Genomic DNA, 26,918 nt, shown 5'->3' with positions numbered 1-26,918 from the left:
TCCCATCCCATCGCATCCCATCCCATCGCATCCCATCCCATCCCATCCCATCGCATCCCAGCCCGTCCCCGCCGCCCGGGAGGAAGAGGAGGGGCCCCACCTGCCCGGCCCCGCCCCGCCAGGTGCGAGGTGGAGCCGGAAGCGGCGGCGGCGCCGGAGGGGACCCGCGCCCGCCTCGGCGCCGGGCCCATGCGGGGAGATGGCGGCGGGCCGGGCGCTGGCCGCGCTCCTGGCCGCCCTCCTCCTCCTCCTCCTCCTCCTCGTCGCCTCGGCGCAGCACCTCCAGCGGGAAGGTAGGGACGGGGACGGGGACGGGGCGGCTCCGCCTCACCCCCGGCGGGGCTGCCCGGGGCCGGGGGGGACCGGCCCGGTGCGCGGCCGAGGCGGGGAGCAGGGTGGAACCGCGCCGGTAGCGTTCGCGCGGCGCCGCAGGGCGGTGCCGGCCCCCGGGGGGAGCGTCTGCGGGTCGCTTTGCCCCTGTGCCGGCTTGGCGGGGTGAGCCCCGGGGTTTGCCTCGGCCGGCGATCGCTCTCCTTCCCGGAGTGAAAGTTCAGGGCGGCCCTGCCCGGCTCCTCGCCCCGGGGCGGCGGGGGGCGGCCGGCGAAGGCGGGCCGCTGCGCCGGGGGGCTGGGGCATCCCTCGGGAGTGGGGCTGAAACGGGGACACCCAGCTTCAGCCCCTCTCGCCTGCGCCTTCCCTACTCTTCCTCCATGAAGTAAAGGGTAACAAGGAAAACGATACGGTCCCTGCGTCCTCGCTTGCTGGAGCATTGACCATGCAAGCAGCTTCCCAAAGTCCCCTTCCCCGGACGCCGGAGAGGCAGCTGGGTTATCTGTAGGGAGCGGGAGCTGGCAGGATCGTGCTCTGTGTCGGACCGTCCAGTCGCCTGAGCTGCTAAGCAAAGGGAACGGTATTACTGGTATAGAGCAATGGAGGAACTGTACGTGCAGGGAGGGAGAATGGCTTGTGCGCCCCGCCGGGTCGGATGGCTTAATGGGAGGCTACGAACTCTGCGTCTTTTGAAACTCCTGGTTGCTTGATGCAATCCCGTGTATATAACCCATGAATAATTTTCTTACGTCCTGTCTGCGACCCCAAAAGAATTGCGGTTATGAACGCAGGGACAGTGTGTGGGGTTTTCCTCAATTTCCAAAGCTGCTTGATTGCAAAAAATGCCCATACTCAAGCCTAAACAGTCTGTTTTATAGCTATTAGTCTTGTTAAAGACTCCTGAAGCGCGAGTCCTTCTATACAAAAGAACCGCTGAGTTATTTGCAGTGACTCTGAATAACGTAAAGAGCCTGATGTGAAATTTGTGCCTTTTTAACGTTCCTATTACCTTTAACTGCGCTGGTTATGCCGAAGTGTGGCTCAGAGCCATTGTTATTATAAACAATACAGTCTAAACCTTGGCTGTGAAATTGGACAGCACTGAGGTTTAAGTTTCAAGCTATGTAGTCTTTTAAATAAAATATTTGCATTTAATGCATTGCCTCCGAGTCAAGTGAGTGACAGCTAAGCCTCTTCAAAGGAAAAAGAACGAATGTTGTACTGTGGTTAACTGTGTGTTGTTTTGAAAGAAAACAAACTTTTAAAACCTTAGATGGGTCAGTGCTGGAAGGAGAGAAGCCAGACTTCCTGAAGATCTTGTATTGTTGAAGTAGCAGATGAAAGAATCCTCAATTGCATCTTTTTTTCATACATAGGTCTAGACTTTCACTGGGAGATGCAGCAGCCTATTAATCGTACATTCACTCATTATTCCTCATCCTCTGGTCAAACTGTGTTATCAAAATCCTTTGTTCCTTTTATTTTCCTTCCCATAAATCTTCTTGATGCCTCACGTTAAACTTCATAGGCTCGCTTTTGAGGCACAGGACGGCTCTTTTTGAGCCAATGTCTTTGACTTCTGGTTATTGTCATCGGCTGTTTAAAACATCCAAACAAATTATGCATTTGCATTAGCATTAAAAAAAACCAAACAAACCTGCTTTATGCAAGGTTGAGCCCATACCATTAGTTTGGTTGGGTGTAGCGGTGAGGAGGATACCGGCTGTGTGGTGGCGGTGGGTGCAGGCTGTGTGGCTGGAGAGCCACGCAAGTCTGCTTTGCATGTGATTGCAATAGCTCTTGTCAGGAAGGTGGCAGACCCAAATCAGATGGGCAGGTGCAGGAAATGGAAGGAAGATGGCGAGTCCAATGGAGAATGTCTAGTCTATTGTGCAAACCTTCTCTACAAACAAGATGTCTGCGTGGTCTGGGGCTTTCTTAGCTTCATCTAGAGGAAGCAGGGAGAGAGCTCTCACCAGCCAGTGACCTTGCCCTCAGGGAAACCATGAAGTTGCTGTGTAAAGCAAAGTTAGTAACAGTGAAGTGGCACAAAACACCACTGGTAGACCCAATGGTTTGCTGCCACTGTTGGTGGTCTCTCTTCCTACCTCCTTCAGTCCCTTCCTTTCCACCTGTATCCTTCTGCCCGCTTGTCCCTCTCCTGCACAAGCACCACCGCTCATGTGTGCCAGGTCTAACTCGGTGCCTTCCTCCTCTTTGTGGACCCGCAGTCCCCCCAAAAAAGAGGTGGCTCGGTCTCGGCTGCATTAGTGGGATGGGTTGGCAGGCTGAAGGTTGCGATGGTGTGAGCAGGACCGGAGAGGGGAACGGTGCCTTCCTAGGTTTGTTGGCAGATGTCGTGTGCCTGGTGCGTCCTTCATCCCAGTGAGAATTGCTTTTGTTACTGCACAACCAAAACTGTAGTTGGAACATTTCCCTGAGCAAAGGTTTGTCCTGAAAACCCAAGATAGCTCAGGTTAAGATTTCCCCCCATGCCCCTATGTATTTTTAATAAAATAAAAACCCCAAGCTGTTAGCAGGGTCTTTCTGGTGTTCCAACAGAATATAAATAACCGGCCTGTTTGTGCTCCTCTGAAAGTCAGTGGAAGCTGGATTATTTCCATTCTGAATCACTCACTCAACTGAGACGCTCTCCTTTTAAGACCACAACTAAAGTGCATGAGTATTAGGTTGTACCTTTTGGTTTTGCCTTTTTTTTTTTTTTTTTTTTTTGGCTTGCCTCATGCCATTATCAGTCTGGAGTGCTTGGTTTTTGCTCTCTAGAAAATAATGTGTGTAGAGTGACTTACTTATTTATTGTGTGTCTCAGTTCCGGTGCTACTAACTTAAATTTTCCACCAGGAAACACACTTAAAATTTTTTCTTACTTCCAGATTTCTGGGGGATAGAAATGTTTGTTTTTGATAGGTGAGTCTTGTTTGTGTATTTTTTTTTAATTATTATTATTTATTTGTCTTTTTAAAATCTGAAAGGATGCAGAGGTAATGTGAAGGCTGAAGTGAGGTGGTGGGGGCTTGAAAATATTAATTCAGTATTAATACACTGAATTCAGCTTCTTGGCCACGGTAGCACAACCAACCACCGGTTTGAGTGCCCCCACCAGAGATCCTCAGTTAGGTCGTGGTCTCTGGAGTCATGTGTGAATGGAGTTTCTCCAACAGCCATACTCTTGGTCCTGGAGTTACTCGTATGCAAAACTGAAAACACCAACAAATAGCAGTCGTTTGGCGAAGAAGTGGCCTAGGAGAGAAGAAACATGATGTGATGGGCCAGCTCCTGAGGCTGGTTCCTTAGGTGGCTGGCGAGTTTTTTGTGCCTGGGGTTGTCATTTGATGAGCTGTGGTGGGTCATCAGCCAAAAAATAATTAAGGGGGAGCAGGCTGAAAAGGATTATTTTTTGGCATTGGCTCAAGACAGGGGCTCAAATGACTGTCTGGGGGAGAAACAGGGGGTGGAAGGGTTGGAGGCTGCTGAAGCTCACGTCCAGAGTACCACCATGGACCTGTGGCATGGAGGAAATTATTCTTTAGCTAGAAGATTGCCCTCCTCTCATTTTTATTCTGACTTGTGTGCATTGTCTTGCTACACCGTAACAGGAGTTTCTAGACAGAAATCAGGGCTTGGTTTATGAAATAAGGGAAGAACCTTTCCCCTACCTGATATCAGGTATCCTTTGAGTCAGATGTGTTCAGGCTTGTTAATTACTTAAATGAATTAATCTTTATCTATAAATAATATTGGATAAAAAAGAAAGTAGGAGGAAAGCTACTGAAAAAAATTAAGTTTTGACTTCTTGAAATATGTAGCAGCAGTATTTTCACAAATAAATATTGCTGGTGCTCAGTTTATTGGTGTTGTAGCCCTTATCACCCAGCTTGATTGATATTTATACATGTATATACATTAAATAAAAAGCTTTGGAATCCACATCCGCCAAAACCTCAGTCTTAGGTAGAGGCTGAACAACTTTGCACTTAGTTCATTCCAGGAATATTTCATATTAGAAATAGCATGAGGAGCCATCCTTTGCTGAGAACAAAGTCAAGATGCTTTTGGCCTTACTGGTGTTGGGTGCTACAGCTATGGCTGACAGGGATACGATGTGTTTGCAAATGAGTGTAGCTCATAGGCGACTATTTTTCTTCTTCACCAGTTTCTCTGTATTGATTAGATTTTCATTTGCTTTTTGTAATTGCTGATGGCTAAACATGACCTTCTTTGGGTCCTGGCCAGTGACAGACGAATGGAACCTGCGAGCAGTGAACGTACGTGCAGTCGCACCCCTTCGTGTTGTGGCCAGTGCGGGGCCGCTGGTGGTGCTGGGTTATTGCTGGGGCTGTGTGGTGGGAAGCTGGGTATTGCCCACCACTGTTACGAGCAGGCTGTTCAACTGAACTGACCAGTGATTTTCTTACTACACCTGCGGCAGGGTCCTCCCACTGTCTCCTAGGTGCTCCTTTAAGCTCTCCCTTTGGATGCTTTCTGGCTGTGTCTCCATGCAAGAGCTCCTAGAAAGGCTCAGCTGCAGCAAAGCCTGTGTTAGACTGGGGGATGTGGGAAAAACGGGTCTTGGACGCCAGTTTTGATCTAACTGGTCTCTTTTTGGATAATCCTGTATGCTCTCCCCCTGATTTTCTTAAGTTTCTGTTAATTTTTTTTTTTTTACAAATATACATCTTTAATAATTTTTATAATTTATAAACCTTCGATGGGGGGGAAAGACTAAAGACGTTACCTTAACAGAGCACTTCCAGCAGTTTCTGGGACATTAGCTGCCTCACTGAGGCTGTTCGGGTATCCCTGTCAAACCTCAGCTCTGGAGTGGACAACATACCCGCTGCAGCACGCGTTGATTCATTGGAGCCAAACCATTAACCAGTTCCTTTACAGCACCTGGCGACTTTTGGTGGTCTTGTAGTAGGATTCAGTCGATAGAGCCTGGCCACCATCCCTCAACTCGAAAACTTCTCTAATCTGATGGAGGTGTGACCATGCAGATTCCTCTTGTTCAATGTCTGCTTGTGCCACCAGGGCATGAAGGAAAGGATGTGGGTTGTGCTGCACTTGGTAAACTCTTGGCTGCTGGCTTGGTCAGAGCAAAATCTTCTGTTTCTGTATTAGCTGGTGACAGAGGTGAGGGTTCACTGCCTGTAGCTGAACCTGCCCAGTGTAGATAATATTGGTGGGACCTCCTGGAAGACCTTCAGGAAGAGCCAGCTGAAGAATCATGCCATAACATCTGGTCAGTGTGCATTTCACGTATGTTATAAGGTCTCGTCTGCTTCCGAGTGCCCAGGCTGCCAGTACTGTGGGAAAACAGATTATTTGTTTTTTACCTATCTCATATAATGGGGGAAAAGTCTTACCTGTGCCTGTTCCATTGGACACCTTTTAACAGCCATCCTCAAGGGGGCCATGGGTCAGCCTGCTTTGAGCTGTGCCTTTTGATTTCTTGGGGAACAAAGTGAGCATGGTTACTCGCTGTCAGCAAATGCTTATTTTGAGAGGTACAGTCACGCTGGCATTTCGGAGTTGGCCCTGGCTCTTCTGGGTCCATGGGTGGAGCTGAGAGATTAGTGTACGGAGGCAACAAACTGCGAGGGGTGAAGAGGGAAGATCTGAAGTTCCTCAGAAGTGAGAGAGAAAGAGCTCTCAACAGGATATTTGACATGGGAGGGACCACTGATTGTGAAACATGCTTTTCCACCTTCGTTAACCAGAGCCAAGACCAAAGCGCTGCTCAGACATGCTCCAAGATACTGTCCTCTCGCTGGCTTACATCAAGGTAGGGATAAATTGTGCAAGCAAAACACCCCTTTGATCAAGGGAGGCTCCTGCAGCGACTTGTGTGGTGTCTTAGTGTTCCTCGTGCCAGTGCGACGTTTTCTTGTCAAGTCGCACAGACCCGTGTATCGTACGTTTTGTATGCTGTACGCAACTTGGCGGCCAGCTTGCAGACAGCATTCACTGAACTCTGCGTCTCACTTCTACAGAAGCAACAAAACTTCTTATCCGTAAAATAATAATAAGATAAAAAAGGCAGCCCAGAGTTAACATTGTCCCTTCTGTAATTACAGCTAAATTTGCCAAGTCCCAAAGTGTCTGTTTTCCCCACTTCTGGTGAAAAAAGCTGCTTTTAAAAATCTTTTACATGTGAGTTATGTGAGTGTCTTAATTATCCTTCTAAAAAGGTTCCAAAGAAAGTGGTAGAAGTACTGAAATGTATAATTATTTTTTTAAGTTATTGTTAAACTGAAGGTACTTTATTCCTTTGAGGCATTAGAAATTAACTTAATGACTTAACAACTTTTCAGTGAGCAACCTTGTTGGCCTGGGGTACTGACAGACCTTTTCTGCTGAATTGTGCTGGGATGGCTTGTAACATCACCACCACAGAAGTGTCCACCCTTCCTCCCTGATGAGGAGGAGAACGGGACGTGTAACATCTCGCCTGCTTCGTATCCCTATCCTGGCTATCATTTTAAACCGTCAGTGAAGATTAGGGGCCTGTACTGTGGTGGCTGAGGAATGGATATTTTCCCTCATGTGCCCTCTCCTGAGATGTGGGTGGTTACCCTGGCGTAACAGCCATTGGCAGCACCTATCTGTAAGCGTTTACAAGCTTTGCAGCCTGTAAGCTTTAATTTTCTGGGTGATTCCCTGAAAGCAATCCTTTCACAAAATACGGACCTCTTATCCCAAGCAAGCGTGGTATTGGAAGACAGGTCCAATTCTAAGGACATCATTGAGCAATGTAGAGAGTAGTTAGTTTACGTTTTAAATGTAAACAGAAAACCTGTTTGCTTTATAAAGTCCAACAGGATTTCAGTAGCTTGCAGCGAGCAGGGTTGGCTGTAATTTGTTATTGAGCTTGTGATCTCCGTTTGCGGCTCACCGCACTGTTTAGTAGGTGAGAGGAGTATAAACGGTGTATGGGTCCCTGACTAGCTTTGCGAAGGGCTTGAAGAATGTGAAGGCGGTTACCTGGATGGGCATCGCAGATGGAACTGGAGGAGTGGATGATGCTTGGGCAATTGGGTGCTGTAGTTAAACTGGAGAGCTGGACTCAAATTGACAAAGAAAGAGTCAATAAGGCAGGTATAAAATGTTAGAGTCAGCAAAGCAGGGAGACATTTACTCTTTGAAATATTCTTTGACCTGTTGGCAAATTTGAGTCAACTGTGCAATGAATTGTGTTGGAGGTGATGGGGAAATGGATGATCAGGTGAAGTGTTGGCACATCTCTTTTAGGTGAACCATTGGGGTGTTTGCTTGCGATGTGGGAGCTGGAGCCTGCAGTCCCCATCATGCAGGAGACAGCCTTGAGGTCCCCTTGCTAGGTGAAGGGTGTTTTGGATAGATTGTTCTGAACGTGTCCTACTGATGCTGCTGTCTCCTGCACCGAGGCTGTCCATTAGTCAGCAACAGGAGTTCATACAGCTTGAAACTGAAATAATTCAGCTTGTGGCAGGGTCACTGTGTTATTGAGTCATACTCCTTGCTTCCCAGCATCTTGCCATGACCTTTGCAGTAGATTATGTGTAGTGGAACAACTTCAGCGGGTTATGAGCGTGCCTGTGGGCCAGCATCCCTGCAAGGGCTCAGAAGAGGCGGTGAGCTTTCCAGGAGAGCCTACCAAGCCGTAGAGGCAAACAGTGCTGTGGTGCTATGTATGTCCCGAGGCGGTGGCACGAAGCGCTGTGGTGGATGAGCCTATTCTCTGGAGAGGTATGTTGGTTGTGTGGGTTCAGATCCCCCTCGGGCAGAACAGGGGTTTGGATCCAGGTACTTCATATCCGGAGCGAGCGTTGCTGCTACTCGTCTTCTGCAGCAGCCCGTCTCCTCCAGCTGCCACCGCCTTGTGAATGGTGTCTGAGTCAGCCCCATCCAACTGTTTTTTTATTAAAAATGGCTGAAGTGGAACAAGCCCACGATTTAACCAGAATGAGCAAACCAACAGTTTTTGTACGCTATTTTGGGATAAATTAATATCTGGGATTTTTTTGTTGGGGACTCTTGTGGGCTTTGGTTTCTTGGTCTATGTGGGTTTTTTTTTGATTGTTTTAATCCATCTGGTGAAGTCATGAAACAGTCTATGGATCCTTATGGATTAATTGCTGCAATAAAATGCAGCCCTCTAGCCAAAACTAGTTGGACTCTGTTCTCACTCCCGCTTTGTTTAGCAAAGCACTGTGCATAGCCATAAAAATTGCTGCCCTGCCAAGTTCCTTCCTTGTACGTACGTACGCGTGCTCTCTGTCCCTCTGTCTTCTACATTGCCCCCTGCCTCTTCTACAGGAAAAATATCCTTTTGACATTTATATATACATATTAAAAAATGCTAGGGGATTAGTGTCAGGTGCAACCACAGCAGATAAATTTAGGCTAAACGCTGAGGAGTAATCTGACTTGTTTTACACTATGCAGTTTGTTTCTAACTCCAGTTGGAGAGCTCTGAGCAATAGAATTGATGAAAGGTTTGGAAAAATTATACTGTTGAGAAAAAGCTAGCCAAGGTGCATTTTCTCAGAGAGGCACATTACTGAGTGATAAAAGGATGCTTGTGCTGGGACAACTGCCATGAAGGAGCAGTCTTAAACGAGGATGAGCAGTAGCAAAATCCAGTTGTGGCAGGGAAGATGCAGGTTGAGATTGGGGCAGTTGAAGAAATAGCCAAGGGAAACTGCAAAACCGTGATCGCTTAGAGGAAAAGAATTTAGGGTGACATCAGATGTCTACGTCAGCCTGTGAACCAGCTCAGGACTGGAGGCTTCACCTCTGACGTCTTCCAGCCCAACGATTTCATTGTTGTGTAGACAGAGACTAGATCCAGCTTGGCAATGCTTCCTCTTGTTGGTTTGGATATCCTGTGTGTCATCCCTCTGCAGCATTAATGAGGCGTGGAAATTTCTTCTTTACAAGAAATGTGTACGGTTACTGGTAATCCTAATAAACAGGCATGCAGCGGGAATCATAGACAATGACAGATCAGTGTGAGTCACAGAGAGACTCACTCATATTTATAAAAGCTCTGCAATAAAGGTGATTTTAAGTAGTCTCTATTGTGCTGTGTGTGTGTGGCTATAGTTTGGGGGTTTTAGCCATTTATTCATTTTTAGTGACCTTGGGATCACTGGGTATACTTTCTGCATGATTCTTTTTTTCCATTTTTCCTACGAAAATGAGATTTGGTAGCACATCTCTAGCAGCTGGCTGCTGTTGACATTACAGCACCGTGCTCTTATTTCTTTCACCAAAATGATTATCTGTGGAGTTTCGTGAGGCTGGCTTCATGAAAACTAGAGACAACATTGCTTTATTTTGTCCGTACCTGCATGCCTTTTCCTTGCAGCTGAGAGCAAGGTCAGTCTCTCCCCTGTGCTGTGCTGCTGTGTGCATGCACCACCCCGGCAGGAGCCTTGTCTCACCTGCCGTTGCCCAATGTCATCTTTCTTGCAGGGAGATCAAGTGAATGACTGTGTGGTTGTGAAGTCTGGAAAGGGGGTGTGGGGCGAAAAACCCAGGCAGCAGAAGTCAGGTCTTTCAAGGGCTGGGGAAGACGATGCTTTGTTTTGACCCTCGTAGGAAGCATTTACTCACTTGTTTCAAAATGTCTGTTCGGTGGTTTCAGCTCAGGGTGTGTATTTGTTTTGTTTTAAAGCTAGTCATGTGCTTACGGTTATGCTTAAACTTAATCCTCATGACTAAAAATGGTCTTAGAGTCGAGCCCGAGTATTTGGTGGAGAAGTGCTGGCTGTTAGTGGCCCTGGTGTGTGTGTTTCTCCATCCTGCCAGGTTGGCTGTGTGGTTGTGCTGTCCCAGGGCTGGGAAAAAGAACAGTGATAACAGTTTGACAAGCAAGTGAGGAACAGATTTTTCAGTCATTACTTATAAACTGTAGATGAGTGTGACAGAAAGAAGTCTCTTTTGTCCATAGCTATTAATTATTGCTGTTACATTTCATATCTGGATGACATAAACATCAGAAAAATGATGACCATTAGGCTCAAAGGATATTTTGTGCACTGTGATAAATAATAATAATAAAAATAATTAAAAAAAAACAAAACCAAAAAACATAAAACCCAAAAGCGTTCAGTGGTATGGAAAACAAAACTCTGGCTAGGCTGGAAGTAGTTGTTTCACTTTCTCTTCTGAAAACTGCTTCCTCCTGAAGCACAAGGAGGAGCAGGCTCTGGTTGCTGGCTTTGCTTTAATCTTTCCTTTTCCCCACCCCGTGGACATTGCCCCTGCGATTGTCCCCTGTGTGCTTGGAAGGTCATCACACAAGGCAGCGCCTAGCCTGTATGGTCGTCTCTTCCCGCCCTCAGGAAAACCCTGATTGAAAACCTTTGCGAAAGCATTTCTAAGGCAGGAACGCAGATGTCAAGTAGTGCTGGCCATTGGAAGAGGTGAGGGAATTCAGTGTAGACGCTCACAGCAGAGGGCTGTGCTGTCACTTAAAAGCTGTAGGAAAGTTACTAGGTGACCAGGTTCTTACTAATGGTACAGAGGATTGGTAAACTCATTGTTACAAGTACGTGCAGAAATTTGCAAGCCTCATGGTGTTTGAGGTTTTCATTTAAAGCCTTTGATCCTGGCGGCAAATAGGTAAGGCAGTTTCAAGGGCTTGTTAAGTCTTTTGACTTCAAGATTGTGTAGAAAGGCTGGAAAAAGGCTGAAAACCAACAAGAGTAAAATAAAAGCGCAATGGGGTATCTCTTTGAGTACCCTTTTCTGCCCTACTCCTCTAGCAGTGAGATTTTGATGCCTGGAGTTTGCAGACCTGGAGCTGCGATGTTCCCAGTGGCAGGGAAGGACGGCAGCCTGCGTCAACTGATCGATCCCCAGGGCTTTTGCAAAACACTGCAATGAAAGTCAGGCCCTGCAAAACCATGCTGTAAAAATCAGGAGTTTTTAAAAGGGAGGTTTAAAAATAGGACGGGTGGGTTTTGTGGGAAGTTTAGTCACTAATGCTGTACACTCCTCTCTGCAGCTGTGACGGCTGAAGTTTTGAGTTGGGTGGGTATGTTGGTTGAGGGTCTCTGGTGTGCTCATCAGCCACGAGAGGGCTCTGCCGATGAAGGGTTTGCAAGGTGTGCTCGCCACTCCCCACAACCCTCGCCAGGTGAGCCCCTGGGTCTCTGGCTTTGGCCAGCCTCTGTACCACCACCACGGTGATGGCAGCTGGCGTGAGCCAGGCTGGATACTTAGGTGCTGAAGAGATGGTGAGCAGTTGGGTAGAGCCTGGGGTGCCCTGAAGATGTGCATTTCTGAGCCAGCTGTTCTCTCACACCTTCCTGGCACGCTGCCTGGCAATGGGAATGGCTGCAGGGGCTCACCCAGGGTGCTGCGCTGCTGGGTTTGCTAGAGTAAATCTCTCTTTGTTGGGGTTAATGAGCAAGAGGATTCCCAACCTGACCTAAGGGCAGAGCTTTGTCATGCAGCCCTGTGTGATGTCCCACTCAAGGCACAGACCTTTTTGAACAGAACTCGGTGTACCCTCATTTCTAGATCTTTTTTTTTTTTTTAATATACTTAAATTATTTTTTTTCCCATAAACACTAAAAGCACAAGCGCTGTAGACACTGTGATTGTATCTTCTGTAGAGTAAAATAAGGAAGGGAGAGTAGTGAAAACAAGTGGCAGAAAACTTGCCAGCTGATCTGTCCTCGGATTTTCAGCTGGGGCTGGAATACGGTTGACTTCAATGCAAACTTTACTCCCATCAGCCAGGGCTGGGCTCAATCTTTGCTAAGCATGAAACTGATGCTAATAACTTTTCTAGTCTTCTTGAATGTCCAGTTGGTGCTCCTTCATGTCTTATACTGCGTGTATGTTTCTAGAAGACAGTCAAGTTTGGTCCATTTCCTGATAAATTGCTACCAATTCAATATGAGAAGATTATTCAATGACCAGTTTATTCTGTGGCTCCAGTATTTCCTGTGAGAGCTGCTCCTGCATTCGGTGGTGCTTGAGAATGGGTTGAAATCTGTGAAGATTGCTGAGGCTTTTATGTATTCCCCAAAAGCCGTAAGTCTATGATGGTCATGTCAGGGATGGAGAGGAGGTATCCAAGCACCCACGGTCTGTCCCAGGCCACAGATGCCTTCTGTGCTGCTGAGGGGCAGTGATGGATGTCCTATACCTTCAGGGAATGAGTTGTAAAAGGTGGGGAAGGTGGGAGAAGGCCATGACCACATGTATAAGCGTCTGTCGGTATGTGCTTTTGGTATCACTGGAGTACCTAGTCTGGTCTGCAGTAATTGTTGGGGCACATCCAGAGATCCACCTGTTAACCGTCGTGTACAATTTAAGTTGAGGGTTGCTTTATTGTTTGGCTGCTGAATAAACGTAATGAATTGAGTCACAACTTCATGGGTGCCTTCAAAAATGAAGCGTGCTCTATGACGGGCATGACAGACTGAAAACCAAATTCTGGACTACAGAAATTTGAAAGAAATAGCTGAGCTACTTTTTAAATGTGAAATAAATAACACCAGTGAAGGTAAACTGGAGCAGAACTGGTCCTACACAAATTCCATGTATACCTCTCTCTGGGCACATGCAGCAAGCATGTTTCCGTATCGTCTGTGCTGGACTGGAAGAGCTGAGGCATTTTCTGTAGGTCCAACACCAGACACTTTTGAGAACATGGATGCAAATATTCCTTCTGACAGTGTGACATCTGTGGGGATGTGTGGAGAGGCTGATGATACTCATACATGCTAGTAACAAAACATGTCTATTTTTCTTTCTTAGCTTCGTTTACGATCTCTCTTCGTACAGTGGACAAAGTCACAGTTATGGTTAAACCAAGACCTGGTGTTCCACCACGCTGTCAAATTCGTGTTAAAAATGTTGGCAGGCCTGATCTCAAGATAAAGCCTGGGGAGAACGTGACTTTTACATTCACTTGTAGTACTCCAGAGAAGTATTTCATCATGGAAATTCAGAAAAATATTGGTAAGATACAGTTTCTTAATTTTTCCTGTAATGGTAATTTTCTTCCAGTAAAACCACATACTTTTTTTATTGTTACTGTATTAAGGTATCCCCTATAATCTTGGGTAAGAAGAAATCTTTGGACACTGATAAATAACCTTGAATTACTGAAACTACGCAAGTTAAAGAAGTCTGTATTGTGGCTGGCAGAATTAATGTTAACTTGGCTGTTTTGGAAACAGTTAAATGATAGTTTGTTACATGAATTCCTTGCTGCCTTCCCTTCCCCCAGAGTTTATAAATCCATCAAAGAATCTTTTTTTTTTTTTTTTCTTTCCAAAGCCTCCGAGCACTGATAATGATATATTACCCACATTATTCATTGAACAGCTTGGTTGTGTCTATAAGTGCAACAGCAAAGTTGAAGACATGCATGTGTTTACATATATTTGAACATTATTGAAGTCAAGAAACTGAAAATTTGGAAATGTTGGAACAAACCTTCATTTGCTTTGAATGTTATCCCTGGTGTATGTATGTTAATGTACTCTTTAATGGCATGAACATGTGCTACTTCTCAACAGGATCCCAAACTTCATGGTAACAGCTTTACTATTTTTGGAGTGATGCTCAAGGACAGTTTTCTTCACGTTTTGGAGTTTTGTTCATGCAAATAGTAATGTCACAATATTTCATGATATGTTTGTAAGATGCGCTTGTGATATTTCTTCTTTTAATTTGGAGCATAGACATAGATTAAAGTATGCATAGATTAAAGTCCAGCTTGAAATACCAATAATCTGGATTTTTCACAGAAAAAATTTCTAGGTTCTCCCCAGAATCCTGCAGTGGAAGTTGTTGTCACTCATCACTTCTGCAAAATCTGGGCCCCAGGCTGTTCATCGGGGCACCAAGGAAAAGATGATACAATTCATGGCAAGCAGTGGAGAATTTAAAGATTAATGTTTTACCAGGAATTCTGAGTGAGATGCGATAAAATTGGTTCTCTTAGATCTGTGATTTCCAGCTCTCCTGATGTTGAATTTTACCCTTCTGCTCACTCAGCTCTCTACTCTGTTCAGTAAATACCTTCTAAATTCTTCAGCAAACAAGGCAGGAATACTACAATGAATCCCTTCTATTAGTCAGCCTGACTAAAGCAGGTTTATCCTGCCTACTCTATAGGCTAGGAGTCCTGTTTAGAGATAGCATGTGACCATGTTATAAGAATGTCTTTTAATGCATATAGAAGTGCAACCTAAAAATTGTTAAAACAGCAATGAAGCAGAAAGTGTCAAATTCCTCGTTTACTTGAATGCTTTCCCTAGTGTATCATGGCTGTTCTCTCTCTGTATTTAGACTGTGTGTCAGGTCCGTGTCCCTTTGGAGACGTTCATCTTTACCCACCGGGGCTACCTCGCCTTAACAGGACTTTCATCTGGGATGTGAAGGCGAGTACAAAGGCTGGACTTGAACTGAAATTTTCTGCCCCGTGGCTAAGACAGATTGAACCAGGAGAGACGTGCCCAGATTTTGTTAGCTACAACATTAACAGCCGTATCGATACGGCCACAGTCAACATTGGCACCTTCTGCAGGAACGGCTCGGTGTCTCGCGTCAAGCTGCTGGGAGGAGTCGTCATGTCTCTGCACCTCCTGTGGGACTCTCCTGTCACCACCTCGGGCTTCAGCATAGCTAACAGGGCTTCCATAAAACGTAAGTACGGGTGTTTCCTCACCTGTAGTTGCCACGTGTAGATTGCAGCAGAATTCTTTAAACCTTGCTTCTCAGATAACCTTCTAATTTTGGTGCTGCTACCCCGAATTCCCTTCCACTTCATCTTTTCTAAAAGCTGCTGTTGTGTGGTTTTTAGTTTGGTAGCTGTTGGTCTTCTAGCATCAAAATATCTTAGTTTGATTGGTTAACCTAATAATTACGAAAACTGTTGTGAAGCTGCTTTTGGTGCACAGTACTCATTTTCAATTCCTTTACATTTCCTAAAACTTAAACATACGTGCTCTGTTGTGTTTATTTTTTCAGCTAGGTGAGACTAGATGGCTCATCCTAATTATGCTGAGAGTTATTTACTGGTTACCGTGTGTAGTTGGGTTTGTTTATTTTTAAATAAAGCTTCCTTAACCTGCTGGAGTCTCAAGCCAATGCCTCTCTTCAGGAGAGGAAGGGTGGGAAAAGGGTAAGCATTGCCTGGAAGGCACACGAGGCTGCTTAAATACAACCATCTGTTTCAACCTGCACAGTAACATAAAACGTTGTGCAATTAATCTTCTTAAAATACCTGGAATACTGTATAGCAATCAGTGGGTTACTTCGTGATCTCGTGACAAACCCTCTTTGGGAGAGGTTCTTGCTCTTTACTTGAATTCTGCAGTTGTTGCCATTGGTTATAGAAGGGACCTGGTCCAGGTTCGAGCTTCTAGAACATTTTTATAGCTCCTGGCACTCCTCGCAGTTGCACATCGTCGCTGCAGTCCTAGAGCGGGACTGTAATCTCTGTGTACCCAACTTCATGCTGCCAAGAGTCATCCGAGCATGAAGTGTCTTACATGGTCTCTATGGTTCGCATTCATGTTTTGTCATGCATATTTGAGGCTCTCTGCTGCTGTGCTCTTGTTAGATCTGGAGGTTTTTGGATGGAGAGCTCCGTGCTGGTATAAAAGCTCACATCCTTTGTTTCCCGAGACTCAATGAAACAGAAGCAATTGTCAGGTTGCGTGTTTGCTCTTGCAAAGCCAGGACCAGAAGTAGGAACTAGGATATTTCCTTTCCAAAAAATAAAGGCCCCTCTATCCATGTGTGTGAAAGGTAAACCCACTAAACTGAAAATACAGCATTAATATATCCCTTACCTTTTCTGTAACTGAAGGCAAAAGCATCAACTCAAATACATGTTTTAGTCTGAGTGTTTTGTAATAACCTAACCTGTAGCTGAAGTGGATGATCTTGCTGTCAAAATAAAAATACTCTGCTGCTGGGGTGCTACATATGCCAGTGTGTCATCTTTAATTGCAAATTGTTTCGCGTGTGTCTTTTCCCCCATGTTTTAGGGTTATGCATTATTGAATCCATTTTGAACGGGGAGTCTTCAATCACCCTGATGTCCCCAAACTACCCACTGGGCTTTCCAGAAGATGAGCTCATGACATGGCAGTTTGTGATTCCTTCCAACATGAGAGCAAGCGTGTTTTTCCACAACTACAGCCTCTCCAACTGCGAAAGGAAAGAGGAGAGGGTGGAGTACTACCTCCCCGGCTCCTTCAGCAACCCGGAGGTGTTCAAGCTGAGCGACAGCCAGCCTGCCAATATCGCTGGCAGTTTCAACCTGTCCCTGCAGGGCTGCGATCAGGATACCCAGAACCCAGGCATCCTCCGCTTGCTCTTCCAAGTCGTCGTTCAGCACCCGCAGGTTGATGAGAGTAAGTATCTGCCTGCCTCTTACATTGCTTTTGCTTGCAGGTGCCTGGGCTTAGCACCACAAGGAAGAGAAATACTGGGTGTGTTTGTCATTTTTCTTGAGCGGTGGACCTTCCTTGAGTTCAAGGAGGTGGGTTGCCAAGCAACGCTGAGGCCTGTTTTACTGCCCTGGGTACCACCGGCCGTTGTTGCAGCAGGGCGGATGGTGATGCTAAAACTTGCAATTTGTGATGGAGTATAAAGCTCCATCGTAGATTTTACACTGTAGCTTGTAAATGGAGATTCCTATCCTTTTCCAGCACCCGCATCATGTAATTGAAAAATGCCTTTAACACTTGCGGTATCAGGTCTTGCATGTTGTATAAACAAAGCTAGCTTTTCCATCCGACTGCGTTCCCTCTGGGGGCCTGATCCAGAACAGAACTGCCTGTTTTCCAGAACGGAAATCAAGTTCAAGCTTATTCAGACAGTTTTATTTTCAGCTGTAAGATTCAACATTTTAATGATAATTCTCAAAATGTGAGCCCAGGTTTCTGCTCTGTATGTAAGCAGTCGTGCCTAACCAGGTGAAACCTGCTGTCACGGCTGGTCAGGATCTGGTGAAGTGAACTGGTGAAAATGGAGATGTAAAATTGTCTTCATACTACTAAAGGCAGCGATATGCATTTCTTTCCTTCCTTTCTTCATTCCTCTGAGTTTTATTTTGCTTCCTAGGGAAGCCTGAACATCTTCTAGTGTGAAGAAGTCACATTAGACGCGGAAGGTGTCAATAAGATACTCCAGTGATATCCCCTACACATTTGGATGTTCTTCAGCTTTCTTGCTGCTTGTTGCTACATTAAGAAAATTTTTTTTTTTCTGTTTTCTTGCCCCAAATTCAGACAGGCTTAACACAGTGACGTTTAATAACACAGCATCTATCTAAAAACAGAAATAAAAGGCCTGGCTAGGTAATGAGCTATGAAATAAGTGATTTATCCTCTGGCTTCTTAGCTCTGACCTCAGTTCATGGTGGAGGTTAATACTCAAGGTGCCCTCACTGCAGAGGAGCAGGTGGAGGGAAGTCCATGCTCTGGACTACTGCTGCAGCAGGATCTACGTAGAGGCTTTCTAAGTCATTTTAGAGGGAATAAAGGTCGAATAGCCTGTACCTTGAAGTCACATATCCAGAAAGGGTCTGTAGCATCTCACCACTCTAATCCTCAGTTCTTTGTCTGGTCTGGCTCCATTCATGAACAGCAAATCCTCCTGAAATTGTTGTTAACCAAATCATGTTTGCTTACATTTATTGCGTGTTGCACCTTGGAAGCCAGACAGAGTGAAAACATTGTATAGAGTTAATCTGCTTTATCTCCCTTCTACTCTGGAAAGCAAAGAGGAATTTTAATGTTTATGGCCAGTAGACAAGACGATAATAACCTAAAAAATAAAAAACAGGTTGTCATTTATTGAATGAGATGCAAGTAATAAACCACTTGGATTTAAGAGACAACAGTGGTTTCTCTAGGGATTTTATAGGATTTCATGAGTGATTTTGTAGTTATATAAGTTCCATCAAAGATTCAAATTCAGCCTTCAAGACAGTATGGAAACTCTTATTTAAAAAAAAAGAAAACCAAAAAAAATGCCATTTACAGTATACAAGTTAAACATGGTTCTTACTAAAAATGCATTGGTATCTGCATATTCTCAAAGCTTCCCAAACATTTGGGTATGCCACAGCTGTCTGTGGTGCTTGTCATTAAATGAGGAAAGTATAGCTCTTTCCAATCAAAATAATTTCTTGATCTAACCATCTCTGTGTTTAGCTGCTGCAAAAAACCCAAACCTCTGAAGAATGAGTAACCTTGCAGTAGAAATCGTAGATTCTGTGCTTGGTTGTGGGAATGACTTGGAGATTTCTGCCTGAGCTCTTGCTTTTTTGTGTGTCTGATTTCCCACGCAGGAGAAAGCTATTTTATTCACCTTTTGTTTATGCCTTTGAGATCCATAGCTAAAGACAGAAAATTAATAATAATAATAGTGTGTGTATATATATGTATTTTTTTTTTTTTTTAAATCTGTCCTTTATAGAATAATCATAGAATCACAGAATGGTTTGGGTTGGAAGGGACCTTAAATATTATTTGGTTCCAACCCCGCTGCCGTGGGCAGAGATACCTTCTGCTAGATCAGGTTGCTTTCTTTGACGTCAGAGACACGTACCTTGTTAACAGCATATCTGCACATCGGATATCTGTCTTTGCACGTGATGGTTAATCTTTGTGAACTAGGCTACAGTCATAATCTTCATTTTGTTTTTTCCTCTGTCCTTTCCTCTCCCCCTTCCAGATGTTCCGAGTATTTGCAACGGCCATTAGCTTACATGGGAGAAGGTGTTTGTCATCCCTGCTTACCCCTCTTGTTCCAACTTGCTGTAACGAGTCATCTAGGATATCACAGACTTGCAGAATGGCTGAGGTTGGCAGGGACCTCTGGAGATCATCTAGTTCCAAACCTCTGCTCACGCAGGGTGAGAGAACAGGTTGCCTAGGACCATGTCCAGTTGGGTTTTGAGTATCTCCAAAGATTTCACAACTTCTCTGGGTAACCTGTTCTAGTGTTTGACCACCCTTGCGTTTGTTTTTTTTTTTATGTTTAAGCAGAATTTCCTGTATTTCAATTTGTGCCTCTTGCCCTGTCACTGGGCCCCATTGAGAAGAGTCTGGCAGCGTATCATTTACACATGCATGGACACGTCCCCCTCAGCCACCTTCTTCAGCTAAACAGCCCCAGCTCTTTCAGTCTTTTCCTGTGAGAGATGCTCCAGTCCTTTAAGCATCTTTGTGGCTCTTTCTTACTCCAGTACATCCACGTCCCTCTTGTACTGGGGAGCCCAGGGCTTGACCCACCACTGCAAATGTCTTACCAGCGCTTTAGCAGAGGGGGAGACTCACCTTGCTCAACCTGCTGTTGATGCTTTCTAGCATAGCCTAGGAGGCTGTTGGCCACCTTTGCCTCAGTGGCACATTGCTGGCTCATGTTCCACTTGGTGTCCACCAGGACCCCCAGGTCTTTCTGCAAAGCTCCTTTCCAGTCCCACTCTTGCAAACTTGCTGAGGGTGCACTCTGTCCCATTAGTGAAAATGTTAAGTAGCTTTGGCCTCAGTACATGCCTCCTTAAGCAGATCTTTGAGCTGAATCTCGCTGTTTGAGAGAGGCTGCCAGGGATGATGGTCACTGCGTGTGCCTGGGCACCTCAGGTCCAGTGAGCTTAGAGGGTGTTACAAGGCTTCCTGCAGCAGTTGGTGTGCAGCGGGGTATGGGGAAAGGGGTGGACCGCAAGAGAAGCGGTGGCTAGTGTTGAGGAAGAGGAAAGTGCTCTTTACTTTTCAGGGTTAACTCTGCCAGCTCTCAGGTTTGCTTTTTACAGCTAGTCAGAAAATATTTCTGGAAGAATGATTTTGAGCAATTAAATGGAAAGGCAGTGTGGTAGTTCAGTTAGGCTGTTGAAGGAAACCAAGCAGTCTAGCGAGGCTTGGTCCTCAGCCTTCCCACCGGCATGGTAACAGACTTTGATAATTTGTGGCATCTCCGTATGTTTTTAACTGCCAAACAGAAGAGTCTTTTAGGATGCGTCTTTGAAGGCTCCAGTGACCTTCATGATGACTGCCAGCACTTCTGCCGAAGTATAGTACTTGGCAGTTTTTTCCCTTTTGAACCATATTGGTACTTGCATTTAAATTAGCTTAATCTTTAACTGACTCCAGACAACCAGATGTGCTTAATTACTGACTTTGGACAATTTTCTTCAGCTTGGCTCTGAAAAACCTAAACTAACAAAAAGTTAGCTGAGATGGCAATCTTGCAATAAGTACAAAATTTGAGAACGGAGAACCTTTTTCCGATCAACTGTTGTGTGATCGGTAGAACTGACTTAAAAGAAATACAAGAAACCTCTTAGGGAAAACAAATCTAACATAGTTGGCTAAGATCCTTACATTATAGCCTAACTTATCAAAAGAGGCTAGTATACATGTTACCCTGTTACAGCTGGAAAGTGGTGGGTAGATGGGTTTTGTGTGTGGAAAGGCTCAAACTTCTAAATTAAAAGAGTGATATGATCCTGCCTGAGTTTCTATTATGCTGATGGAACAAGTAAATAATGTTTTCTTAGCTAATATAGAAATAGCTGTAACAGCTGCTCATCTGATGGGGTGAGAAGAGACAGAAGAAGTTCTGCTTCACACCACGCTTCTTGCCAGTAATTGCTCTGGGGTGTTTTCTGCTGCAGATGTCACCTATTTGGTCGACCTGAGCAAGGAATGGAATACGACTGTAACGATACACTTCGAAGGGTGGCCCAGCCACATCCCGTCCATGTCTGAACCGATATGCCTGATCTGTAAGGATCCTCGCACCTGCGACCGCGTCTTGACTTTAGAGTCTGGCACCGTCTACAAGATCTCCTTTCTGTGCAAGGACTTGTCCCGTCTGAGGATCACAGCTGAAAAAGGCATAAGTATGATGTGCTTTTTCCCAGCGGTCAGACAAACCTCTCTCTTGCTTGGGCTTTAAATAGAGTGAGGTTGGAAACCAGGCGTTGGCCAGTTGGGAGATGGGTACAATGAATCTGGAGATGATCTTGTTGTTCGCTACATCATTCTACCTTTAAAAATAGAAACTGCGTAGCTCTTCCTAGAAGGGAAGGGACAGAAGGCACCTGAGAATCTTCTTGCTGAAAACTGTAAATTAAGGAAACAGAACAGGAGAGCCGTAAATCTGCCCATGAAAATGCAAGACCAAGGTGGCCAGCAGGAATGCATCTTGTGCTGCTTGCTTGTCCACTTGGTGTAGGATTTTCCCAAATGCTCTCAACTACCAGTAGAGAAGGAGTTTTAAAGTATATATCTGGACCTTGGCTGGTCTGCAACTGTGGCCCAGTCAGCCAGTGATATAGCAAAAGTAATATCTTGAGTGAGGAATTTTGAATATGTTTGTATCTGTTGGTTTCTTTGGTGTCCTGCGCCCTTTTAAGGAAAGCTCTTTAACTACAAATGGTACCTGTTTGGGTAAAGGTTGCTAAGAGAGGATATTTTCTCAGGTAAATGCTTATCTGGGTCTGTAACACAAAACTGACAGTACTCTGGGTATGTGTACTCTGGTAAACAGGAGAACTTCCTTTCCCTAGATATTTCCTCTGCAAGAAAAATACAACCCTTGGGACTTGTTTTTGTGATTGCAGGCTGTGTTGATCTTCGGTGGTGTCAGAGGAAGATCTATTCCCTTTCGGTGCCCATGGCTATTACCAAATTGCCAATTCGACTGCATAAGTTTATTTGGAAAATCTTGGCTCCTGATCTGATCAACATAGAAATTACATCTCCATCCTTGAAACTTCAGCAACATGTCCCAGAGCAGAGATGCAACACAAGCTACAGTTACAGCATTGTTAGTGCCACCCCAGAGACAGAGTTGAATGTTGGTATATTCTGTCCTGGTGGATCCATTGAAAAGATTCAGATGAGGAATAATATCACCATATCCTTAAAAACATTTGGTAAAGGATTCCTCAATGAGTCTAACCATCAGGATCTGAAAATGTCTTTTGTGCCACATATTAAAGGTAAGGTAGTGGTTTGTACTACTTTGTTGTACAGTGTTGGATCTCTCAATACGCTTGTTAGAGCACATATGAATAATGTGAATGAATATGAATAGAAATAAGAGTTCACTTGTTTAAAGTCTAGCCCTGGAGCCATTGCTTGGATCAGTCTTTGTCTGAATCAGCGAGGTGGTTTATTCCTGGAAGAAGGAAGGAACTTTGTACTCCAGGTGGTGGATAGTTGGTTGTGGGAAATTATCATAATTACTAATGTGGAAGGGATGATAGGTGAGTTGTATTGCTGGTACTGAGATGCAGGTGACTGTATAAAAATTTGCATGTCACAGGTATGAGTGACACTTTTTTGCTATGGAGAAGAAAGACCAGATAATTTTACATGCTGAAAGAGAAGGCTTAAAAAAAAGAAAGTATCAAACCTAAGTTTTCATTCCTTTATTCCTTTCCTTTCCTACAGATGAGTGCACTTTCACTGTGAGTCCAGATCCAAAAGCTAAAGTTTACTTGCAGACTCCCAGCTGGCTGTATGGTCTACCTCCTTATGTCTCCATATCCTGGTACGTCGTCGTGCCCAGCAAGCAAGTTGCCCGCCTAGGGTTCTCCAAGGACCGCATGGGCATCGCTTGTGAGACGGGCCGTGCCTATGTCAACATAAAGGAAGAGACATCGGGGGCAGAGGAAACAGTGCGCCGTGAGGACGAGCTTCTGCCTGAACCCCGAAATATGTATCATGACTTCTGGGTAAACATTTCCAACTGTAAACCTGTGGATAAGATGCAGCTGGCCTTGCAGTTCTGGGTGACTTTTGCTGACAGGCAGATAGGTGAGTCCTGTAAGGTTGTGGTGGATTGCTTTCCGCTTGTTTCCTTGCTTTCCCGTGGGGGAACAGTAATGGATGCTGGTCCACCTTGGGTGTGGGTTTTATGAGAACCCTGCCTTCAGAAATACCTGTCCCTCAAAAACCTCTTGAGAGTTACAGCTGGGTGCTTTCAGAGACTGGGGAGGAAGAAGAGGTTTTAGTGTAGTTTTGTTTGTTTTTTATATGAGACAGGGGATTGCAGGGCTCCAGGGGGAGTAAGACTGGATTTTATTTTCTTTATTTAATTTAGCTTTTTAAATTGGAGATCACAGCCAGAAGGTATAAGATCAAGTGACGTTTTTCCCCTCCTAAGGTCACAGATCTGGTGAACAACTTGGGATTTCATTATGCAAATGTATTCATCTGAGTAGTCTTTACTTCATATTAGCAGTTCAATTAGTCTCAGTGTTCACCTGAGCAAGAAATTATCCCTGGGGCGGGTCTGACCATTTAGTGGAGGGTGCACTGACTACTAACAGCAAAATCTGCATTCTTGGTGTCTTTCATCTCCCTGAAACATAAATCATTAAAAAAAAAAAAAGGCATTTTTAGGCTAGGCTTTGCTTGTGTAAATGTGCTTCACATTTGCACTTCCTCTGTGGGAGACTGCTGTCTGTAGAAGTATTGGCTACACAGGCTAGAGCTGAAACAGTATCAAATTAATTTCTCATTTTTTCCTCTTTTTTCTTTTTTAAAATGTATATTTCTTTTAAAACACTCAGCATTGTTCTTTGCTCACATGTGGACTTTCCTGATCAATTTTCTGACTCTTAGAAAACCTCAGGTCAACACAATTTGTGCATTTCAGAGCAAAGGATTGTATTGAGGGGAAGCTGGTGAAATGTCACTGTTTCCTTTGTTGAATCCCTCTCTGTCTCTCTCTGCACTTTCTTCTCTTCCCTGCCTATTCAGCCAGCGGCACATGAGATGTTGCAGGTAAGTTTAGCAGCCCATGAGCTGTATTGAATTCTTGGAGATGGGGTGGTGGGTTGGTTGGGTTTTTGACTGTGCTCCACTGCTAGCATCAGGAGTTTGTTGTTGCTTGGCCTCCAGCCTCTTGGAAATGGCTTGTGTTACCCCGCGATGAGCACAGCTTGGAAACTCCTGCTCTTCAGGCAGCTGGTACACTTAGAAATTCTTGAGGAGGTTCAAACCCAGCTGGCTTTTAGGAGAAAGCTGAATGTTTTCTCTCTCTCATTCAGTGTCCTTGTACCTTGTCTGTTTGCAGACCTAGGAGTGATACTTGGTGTGGTGGCTGGGGCTGGAGTTCTCGTGGCTATTGGACTCACTGTGGGCTGTGTTAAGAAGTAAGTTCATAATTTGGCATGTGTAACTTAGCAGTTCAGGAAGGCATTTCAGGAGAGCTGCTGGGGCCTCTGTTTCACGTGTTGATATAGATCCCTTGAACAAGGGTCTGAAGCATGAGGTAGGCAACGCACTGGAGGTTCAAGTAGTGTGCCTCCAAGAATGCTGCTTTACTCTAAACTGATTGACTTTAAGAGTAGAGCACCATTCCTTGAGTCCCATTACTTCCACCCCCAGTCCATTGCCTACCTTGGCCTTACTTAGCACAGGCTTCTGGCTGTACTGGAAGTAAGGTACTGGTTGGACTTCATCAGAAATTCATGTGAAACAAAATCACAACGAATGTGGCCGCTGTGCCTGTGGCTCTAGACAAGGCTTTGTTCAGACAAGCTGTAAACTCACTCAGGTATACTAAGAGCTATCTTTCATCTGCACAACCTCCAGCAGCTTCTTCTGGAGTTTGCACATCAAGTGGGAGCATTTTTCTATACGAGATGAGCCCTTGGGGAAAGAACTAGGTTGTGCAGAGCAAACATGCATAGCCTTACTCACGCAAGCAGAGTCTGAAGTCATTGATAGCTTGGGGTTTCTGATACATATATGTTCAGAGCTGGCAGGGTGATGGGGTCCTGAAACTGTAGAGCTGGAGTGAATTTGTGCAATATGATGACTAGAGCAGTTACAAGCACACTTCTCTGCTACACAGGAAAGACTTTACAAATATAGGCTTAAAAATCTTCAGTTCAGACTTTGGTCTTCCTACCTTGGGGGCAGTCACTCCAGAAAGCGCAATCAAGAAAAGTTCATTCAGCTTTCATAGAGGACCCACTATCTTACTGGTCTTCAGCAACGCTCAGCCGTGTTTTGTGAGGATCTGGCAGCCTCTAGGTCCTATCAGTGTCTGTGGGTGTTGGGAGACTCGGTACACTGCACAGCTGGGACCCCCGTACTTGGGAGGCCGTTGGAGTTAATCTTGCAAACTGCAGGGTCAGCACAACAGCGGTAGGTAACCAAATAGTGTGAAGTTATTTTCTGCTCTGCCAAAAAAGCATGTCTAGACTCAAGAGTTATTTTTCCTAAGATTGCGAGTAAAGCCTTCAATTCGGGTAGGCTGCCTGACCCTGGGTAGCTGGGGTGGGTAAACAGAAGCTGCCGTTACTGAGTTGAAACACACCAGCCGTGTGTTGTTTCTGACCTGTTAACAATTTCAACTCTGTAACAGGAAGAAGAAAAGCCAGAATCCCATGGTGGGAGTGTACAATGCTAATGTGAATACCCAGGTGCCTAGAAAACAAGGCTTATTCACAAAAGGGAGGAAAACCAATGAGTCTCATGTCTATGCCGTTATTGATGATGCTGTGGTCTATGGGCACTTGCTGAAGGAATCCAACGGCTCAGTCGCTCCAGAAGTTGATGTGTACAGGCCTTTCGATGGACCCATTGGTAGCTTGCCGCCTTCTCCACCTCCACTCTCCTTCAGAAAAGACGTTAAACACTCTAACACATCTGACACCGAGGAACCTTCACCTCTGACGGATGCAGACCATGACACTTACACATTTGCTCATCAGAAGTCAGGGCAATCAGAGGACAATGGAGATACAAATGAAAAGAATAATGGAGGTACGAGCATGTCCTTGCTAGAAAATAAGGAAGAGGACAGTTCAGTGGAGTAACTTTATGCCAGGTATAGCAGTTTCCTGTGGAAGTACAGGTGACCTGTAAGGACAAGGGTCTGGGGGAAAAAAACTGAAGAGGAGTGTTATTTTTAAATGTGTTTTGATGCTGTTTTGTGTGTGTGTTTTTGGTTTGTTTTTTTAAACTTCAGCTGTTGATAGCTTTCAGTTTTAGAGTGAACATCTAGCAAACTCAGAAACAGTCAAGACGCTCTAGGACTGCATGCACTTCTGGTTGTGAAACAGGTGGCACAGGTACGCTTCTGCTCTTTATTATAAAGACACCAGGAAAACAAATTCCTAACTGCGAGCTTAAATAGAGTGAGGAGACTGTGTTGTCCAGAACGTCCTCCTCTTTCACAAGTTGTTTGTTCCTGAGTGTTGGTTGGTGACTCCTTGAAGGCGTAGGCGACATCACCATCTCAAGGCAGCTCCACGTTGCACAGATGTCTAAGCAATCTGCTAATGTCTGAGCAAAGGAGGGGACATTGTCATTTCCACCACTTGCTGCTTGAAATTTTGTTGTATTTACCATACTGGTGGCTATATAAGTGTAGTGAAAGATCATGTATGCCACCTGGAAGAGCTCCATGTGTGTAAATCCGTGTGAACACTTGAGCTTGGGCTCTTCCAGTTTGGAAGTAAAGTTATGGGTCTTCTCTTAATTTCCAACTGATGCTATCATACTTGGATAGCACTGTGTGAGCCTACACCAAAGACTGTATTTTCTTTGCTTTTTTACAAAAAC

The 26,918-nt window shown here is 45.0% G+C and overlaps 1 protein-coding gene across 1 annotated transcript; it reads left to right on the top strand.

Annotated features, from left to right (window-relative positions):
- Window positions 1–199: 199 nt before the first annotated feature.
- CDCP1 (CUB domain containing protein 1) lies at window positions 200–26,170 on the top strand (the record flags this gene model as incomplete). The annotated part of the gene is made up of 9 exons (XM_082306857.1): window positions 200–293; window positions 13,114–13,317; window positions 14,656–15,012; window positions 16,362–16,730; window positions 21,002–21,229; window positions 21,953–22,333; window positions 22,788–23,153; window positions 24,418–24,496; window positions 25,717–26,170. 9 exons carry the CDS (start codon window positions 200–202, stop codon window positions 26,168–26,170), a joined length of 2,532 nt encoding a protein of 843 aa, XP_082162983.1.
- Window positions 26,171–26,918: the final 748 nt, after the last annotated feature.

The sequence above is a fragment of the Platalea leucorodia genome (genome assembly GCF_965183815.1).
Source record: "Platalea leucorodia genome assembly, chromosome: 1".
In the NCBI taxonomy this organism is placed as follows: Eukaryota; Metazoa; Chordata; class Aves; order Pelecaniformes; family Threskiornithidae; genus Platalea; species Platalea leucorodia.
Note: the sequence above shows the minus strand (reverse complement) of the source record. Positions and strands in the feature narration are given on the sequence as shown.